The sequence below is a fragment of the Hemitrygon akajei genome, chromosome 15 (assembly GCF_048418815.1).
Source record: "Hemitrygon akajei chromosome 15, sHemAka1.3, whole genome shotgun sequence".
NCBI classification, from domain to species: domain Eukaryota; kingdom Metazoa; phylum Chordata; class Chondrichthyes; order Myliobatiformes; family Dasyatidae; genus Hemitrygon; species Hemitrygon akajei.
This window is the reverse complement of record NC_133138.1, coordinates 39,545,021-39,552,526: the sequence shown is the minus strand read 5'-3', so window position 1 is coordinate 39,552,526 and position 7,506 is coordinate 39,545,021. Positions and strand designations below refer to the sequence as shown.

The window sequence follows — 7,506 nt, the reverse complement described above, 5'->3', positions numbered from 1 at the left end:
AACTGTCACGAAACTCTGCTTTAAAATCTGAGTCTCCGTCCTGGCCCTTTCACGCACCCCACACGCTGATTGTTCAACTTATACGAACCTGTCATGTAAACGCGAAACTGCTTCAACAATTGGTGAAATCAATAACGTTATGTTCGAATCAGTACATTAGTTTAATAATAATAACAACAATGCAACAATATAGAAGAACATACTAACCAATGGAAGAGCATGATTTATCCCTATGCCTCCCGTTTTTTTTCCAGCTTGAGCTGAAAATAAGTATAAGTACAATAATAATAATTAGTAGTAATAGTAGTAATTGTTTCAGCACTCTATTTGTGTGTATGCAATTCCGATAAGAAGCACACACTTCTAAAATTCGATGAAAACACAACGCAGAATATTGAAGAATCTATCACTGCAGATGTAAAAGTTAACCAAAAGAAGAACATTACCTCCATGGAAGATATCCATCTGCACGAGCTGAGCTGACAAGATGTCGACAAGTAAGCATCGAACGCATGTTTCAGAGTTGGAGATGTCTTGCCAGAAACAAAGGTGTTCCTCGGCAATACAGGACCACGCAGATAACACAACACCTTCAATAAAATATTATAAAATACAAAGAATTTCAATAGGGAAATTGCAAAAAAAAAAATCCCAAGAGCACCCAGAAACAATCCAGTACATTACAGGATCCTAAAACAATATAACTCGGTCTGATTACACAGGTACAAACATCATTCACCAAAATCTTGTTTTAAGATACGCATTTAGAAAAGACACCATACCCTACCATAAAAATAAGCCTTATCAAGTTTTACAGTTAAGAGTACTGCAAAATATATTACAGATAGAACAAACCATAATAACTGTCCGGATACAAAATTACAGGATAAGCCAGCAAGAACAACTTACTTAATAAATATAACCATTTGAAACACACATAACATACATATATTAATAACTGAATAACACCAAAAATATGCTGAATTACAAAAAGTGAAATTGGAATACTCTAGTATCATTGCAAAGCATTAAATAGTTATCTATATCAATACGACAATATCTATATAAATCTCCAGAATGTCACAATATAAAACAGTATAAATGCCTGGAAGTTCGTAGTAATTGAGAAATGGGTGTGCTTTGATATGCCCGTACATCAAGTTTTACTTGCTGAAGCTGAGGAAAAATAAAATTAGAAATGTTTTAATAATAATAATAACAACAACAACAACTACAACAACAAAATCTATTTTCAAATATACGGGAAATTGCTAGGGTCTAACAGACGTGTCCTTGTAACCCAGCAGTCAATTTTTTCTAAATAGTAGATTCAAAAGTGTTATTATTTCGGGAGAGTGGAACTACACCAGCCTTTCCACGAAAACAACTCTCTAGCATAGTTCCTTGGTGCAGTTCATCTCATTGATTAACTGTACAAATGAACTCTCATGGTCGGATAGGAGGAGCAACCAAATAATTAATCTCATTGTTTCATAAAAATATTGATGGAACCTATTTTTTCCTCATGGCATGCTAAGTGAATTAGTCGGTCGTGCTGAAGTTACCTCCGATATGGCAACATAACGCTATTGTTATAACTGACGGATTAAATGCTGAACTTAATACTGATTAGAACATTTTTCGCTGCAAGAACATTTTATGGTTGTACACCATTAATTTTTCAGAATAACAGTACAGCTTTAAGAACTGTTGTTGTAATTGTCGAAAGGAACTGGTTGTGTCGCTGTGTACCAATGAGAATCTCAAATAGGCAGAAAGATCCATTGCCCCTCCCGCACTCTGAATAAAAGAACAGAGTCGACAAAAAAAGAGGATCATTGCGAGCATTTGGATTATGGAGTGAGGCAGAGGCAGAAGAATATCTTGCCTGCTTAGATTCGGTCTTTATCTGCGTGTGTTTGCATTTCGTAACAAAGGCGGTGTTACGGATTAATGAAGGCCAGGTTTTATAATTTAATCGAATGCGGAACAATGGCCTGCGTATCGAGGTTAAGCTTCACTGCAATTGCTTCCATTTTTATCGTATGTACTCTGGATCGAATTTCAGGGCATATTAGCTATTCTATTCCCGAAGAAATGAAAGAAGGGTCATTTGTTGGGAATATCGCTCAAGATTTGGGATTGAATGCTTTGCAATTGTCAGCTCGTAAATTTCGACTGAGCTCTGATGACGGAGGGCGGTACATGAAGGTTAGTTTTGATAATGGGGTTTTGTCTATTCGTGAAACAATCGACCGGGAACGTATTTGTGGGCAAACGGATAAATGCACTATCCCATTCGAAATAAGGCTAGAAGATCCGTTGGAGGTGTTTCACGGGGAACTGGTGATTCTTGATGTGAATGACAACTCACCCACCTTCCGGGAGAGCCGCATTGACTTGCAGATATCCGAAGCCATTCCACCTGGAGTACGATTCCCTCTCGAGAACGCCGAGGACCCCGACATTGGAATAAATAATGTTGTCGACTACGCAATCAGTTCGAGTGAGTATTTTAGTCTAAAATCACGGAGAACCGATGAGGGTATTGTATTTGCCGAGTTGCTGTTAGAGAAATATTTGGATCGAGAACTACTGTCATCTTTTCAGCTAGTGCTTACGGCTACGGATGGCGGACTCCCTCAGAGATCAGGAACAGCCCAGATTTTCATTAACGTAGTCGATATCAATGATAATCCACCTGTATTCGAGAAAGATGTTTACAAAGTCAGTATAAGTGAAAACGCACCGAAAAGCAGCTTGGTGATGAAAGTTAAAGCAAATGATTTGGACGAAGGGCTGAATGCTGATTTGACATATTCGTTTAGTGGACTTACTTCACAAAGAGTGCATGGTGTCTTCATTTTGGTCCCAGAAACTGGAGAGATTGAAGTTGAAGGGCCTTTAGATTTTGAAGAAACAAACAGTTATTCACTCGACATTCAGGCTGTTGACCACGGGTCTCCTCCGATTACAGGATATACTAAAGTGTTGATTAAAGTTATTGACGTTAATGATAACGCACCCGAGATAAAAGTGACGTCAATCACGAATCAAATTCCGGAAAATGCTCCACCAGGAACTTTCGTGACATTAATCAATGTTATTGATCGTGACTCTGGACAGAATGGACAAGTTAGCTGCGAGATACCAAAGGGCGTCCCTTTTAGGCTGCAAACGTCATCAACTAATTATAAGTTAATTACAAGTGAAAGGTTGGACCGTGAAACGGAGTCCGAGTATTCAATACACGTTTCAGCCTGGGATTCTGGGTCACCTTTCCTGTCAACAAATAAAACCATCTATATTACAGTTACTGATGTAAATGATAACGTCCCACGCTTTGCTGAGCTTTCTTATAACGTATATGTGGCCGAAAATAATGCTGCTGGCGCTTCTATTTTCACAATGACAGCATCCGATCCTGATTTGGAGCAGAATTCATATGTATCGTACTCCATTCTGGACAATCATCTCCAAAACTTCAAAGTGTCAACATACCTCAGCATTAACTCCATGAACGGCACCATTTACGCCCTGCGCTCTTTGGACTATGAGGAACTGAAAAGTTTTCAGATCCATGTGCAAGCCCGTGACGCTGGAGTGCCCCCACTAAGCAGCAGCGCTACGGTGCATGTGATCATCCTGGATCAAAATGACAACGCTCCAGTAATCGTTTCACCTTCAGAACAGAGTGGATCAGCAGCCGTGGAAATCCTGCCCCAATCAGCAGGTCAGGGGTACTTGGTCACCAAGATAATAGCCACAGATGTAGATTCTGGTCAGAACGCGCGGCTGGGTTACCACATTGTGAAATCTACTGATCCCAGTTTATTTATCATTGGTCAAACATCTGGTGAAATCAGAACACAACGCAAGATCGTAGAGGCTGATCTCACCACACAAACTTTAGTCATCTTGGTGAAAGACAATGGGCAGCCAAACCTATCCAGTACGGTTACTCTTCACATTACAATTTTGCAGAATACCACTGAAACTCTCAGCAAAAGCAGTAATTTAGTGAAGAATCCCGAATACTTATCTGAGATAAATCTTTATTTATTGGCTATTTTCAGTTGCACTTCCATTGTCTTTCTTCTGATTATCATTGTGCTTATCGGGATCAAATGTAAACAGGACAGAAATGAACCCCAAAAGTATACTTCTCCCAGTTATTGCTACACACGTGGAGACATGCAAGACACATTTAATAGAAGATCTGCAATGGAGGAAACTTTACGCTATCCTGGTACGGACCAGGTAGTCCACATGCCAGGACTGCCTCAGTACTCGGTCTGCCTGTCTCCAGAATCAGCTAAAAGCGACTTCCTTTTCTTGAAACCGTGCCCCCCTGCCAGCTCTCAGTCTCAATCCTAAATTACAGTGATGCGTAACATCAATGTTTACCGAATATGTTTCTTTCTGTTTATATACTGGGATTATGGTTTCTTGGAGGAAAGTACCTGTATTTCAAAAAGTATTTCCTTTTTTTTTTGCAATTATTTGGCTTTCTGTTGAAGAGAAGTATAGTTGTTAATGATAGTCAAAAATGAAATGTTCAGTGCCAGAATCTAACCATCTGGGAGTGGCACCTTATTAACTGTCATGGAACCTTTACAAATAGGTTGTTATGGAATATGCTTTGTAAATAAGGATCATCATTTCGGGATTCGTATGTATACTTCCTGTGCTGATAAATGAGAATTGAGATAAAGAATACTTTGGCGCATTGAAATAAATTACAGATGGCTATTACGATGAATTCAGAGAATAAAACAAGAAACCTAAATGCAGATGTGGGCTCCAGATGAAGCAATATACTTCAGGCACTCAGCACTTCAGTCTGGACCTGTGGAAAAGGGAATGGTTTTCATCGATTCACATCCAATACTGATTGCCTGAACAGGTAAAATGAATAAAGAATTTCCTGCTGAAATTAGAGAGCAGACGATTCAGGGATGTGTGGAACGAAGAGATATTACTGGTATGGTTAGTTATTGGGAGAAATTGGAACAAGATTCTGATATGTTTTCTTTCTGTCTGTATAATGTACTGCTAATAACTGGGATCTAGGTTACGACAGGCCGTCACGAAATAATTAGTTCGTAATCTACTCTCATCTCTTCTCCTCCAAGAAAGATGAAGAAGTCTCGAAGCTTACTACTTTCCACTTCCCCGTTTTCAGAGTGAATACAATTTACGGCGCTTGCTTCCCCAAAGCAAATTTTGTCTTCCAAAGCCGCGCTCCTTCATGACTTCCTGTTTGTACTTCTGTATCGAAGAGCAACTCCACATCTTTGACACGTTCACAAGAACGGCAGGAGATGCAGAGCAGGCCCCTTTTTATCCCCTCTTTTACCACAGTGCAATGATCTGTCTTTTCAGGAAGAAGTGATTAGTATGCCACACTTCGTACCTAATCTAGAAATTTATCTTAAATTGAATAAATCCCCGTACCCCGGACCAGTATTTGCTGGGATATTGCTGAAACTGGTTTGCGGTAGGCGGGGTGTGCATTGGCCTGACGGCAATCTTTTCTTCCTTTTGTTTTGTTGCTATGTGTGAGGTACAACAAAGTCCTTAATGTTGTACCTATATTCAAGGACGGTTTCAAACGCAAGCCGGGGATTAGCAGGCTGATAGGCCTAATCAATCAATGGTGTGAATATTATTATAGTGGTTTCTAAGGGCCAAAACCTGCCAGTATTAGTATTGGGAAAGATTTAAGGGAATAGTTAGCATAGTTCTGGGCGTGGGATGTTATATCCCACATGTTGGACTGAGTTTTTGAACGGGGAATGAGGAAGACGATGAAGTCAGGACAGTTAACATTATCTACATGACGTTTAACAACGTCTTTGACAGGGATCTGCATGCTTTTCCAGACTGAAAGTTTAGATCACTTGGGACACAAGCCGAGCTAGTCAGATGGATACAAATTGACTAAACGGAATGATTCAGAGGGTTGTAATGGAGGGTTGTTATTCACATTAGATCCCCGTTACCAGTTGTGTGCCAAAGGTGTCAGTGTTGAATATATTCTTGCATATTATTTATATTAACATTTGCATGAAAATATTGTTAACACGGTTAGTATGTTTGTAGAGAATATCAGAAAAGGCTGTGCCTTGTAACGAATGTTATCTCATATAGGATGAACATCTTTTAAACAAACGGGGCAAATGGACCAAGGGAAGATAGATGGTATTTAATTTCTACATGAGAACTGCTGCGGTTTGTTCCGGTAAAGTAGAGAAGGAAGTACAGGTACATTTTGCGACTCTGAATAGCAAAGTTGAACAGAAACCTAATGGCACAGATATATCGTTGCCTGAAAGTAGAGATGGAGGTAGACAGTATGATGAAGAAAACATTTAGCCTACTTACTTTCATAAGACAGTCATTAGATTACAAAATTGTTATATCATGTTGCAAAAGTACAGTTCGTTGCTGGGACTACACTCGTAATATTGAGTGCGAATCATGCTGGCCATCTATCAGAAGAAAATCAATAAGCCCTGAAAATGGTACAGAAATTTGCCATATAGTGCTATCAATACTGGACGACTTAATTTATAAGGAGAGGCAGGATAAGTTGAACTTTCCCCCCTGTATGTTAGAAGACAGAACATGGAGGTTATGGGGATTTATAAAACCATTAAGCGAATAATCGGGTGAGCCTATACTTAAGGCGAAAGGGCAGTATTTAGGTGAGATTTGATGGTCATCTTGTTTTCACAGTGTACGATGTGTACTGTTACGTACCCCATAACTGGGTGTCAGAGCAGCAGAGAAAGAAGAATCCGTTGGAGTCTGGTGGTACCAAAACTAAAGGTGTTTATTAGTAAACTACAAAATACAGTATCAAAAATGCAAATATACATATAAAACAACTTAGCAGTAATAAACCTAAAAGTGTAGGAATAATAATAAGCAATAATAAACAAGCTCTATCAATATCTAGGGGTAAATGAATTGTCATAGAAAAGTATAAAGTTCAGTTCAGTTCATGCATGCTGAGGTAGTCGTGGTTGTTGTGTTGTAATCGTTGGAGAGAGAGAGAGAGAGCGAGTAAGAGATTAGGCAGCTGCAGCAGGCAAACCTTCTGTTGCTTTCTTATTCCGTCGTGTCGTTGTGGTCATTCGGTTATGACCCCTCCTCTTGTTATTCAAAGTGGCATTTGGTCAACCCTTGCCCCTTTTCCACTGAACTCTCACGTGGTTAGCTTGCTCATCAGTGTGGAATAGGCCTTCACAGACTCCTTTCACATGTGCTACCTTATCATCAATGTTTTCCAAACTAAGTCCATTTGCTGAACTTCCACACCACTCATTAATTTTAAACAAGTCATTAATTTTATCTTCAGGATCTTTAATTTTGTTAGTTTCCAGTTTAACATCTGCAGGTGATCCCTCTTGATCAAAACAACACTTCAAGTTCTGCCTCTCCAAATCACATACTTGAACAACATCACCAGGTTGTTTATCCTTAAATTTCAAAACAAAC

The 7,506-nt window shown here is 39.3% G+C and overlaps 1 protein-coding gene across 1 annotated transcript; it reads left to right on the top strand.

The window, feature by feature from the left end:
* The first annotated feature begins 1,877 nt into the window (after positions 1-1,877).
* LOC140739260 (protocadherin gamma-B7-like) lies at positions 1,878-5,079 on the top strand. Its single transcript, XM_073067403.1, has one exon. It carries the CDS (start codon positions 1,954-1,956, stop codon positions 4,375-4,377), a length of 2,424 nt encoding a protein of 807 aa, XP_072923504.1. The 5' UTR covers positions 1,878-1,953; the 3' UTR covers positions 4,378-5,079.
* The last annotated feature ends 2,427 nt before the right edge of the window (positions 5,080-7,506 follow it).

Coding starts and splice junctions, on each gene's coding strand:
- LOC140739260 (XM_073067403.1), top strand. CDS start 1,954: ATGAAGGCCAGGTTTTATAATTTAATCGAATGCGGAACAATGGCCTGC.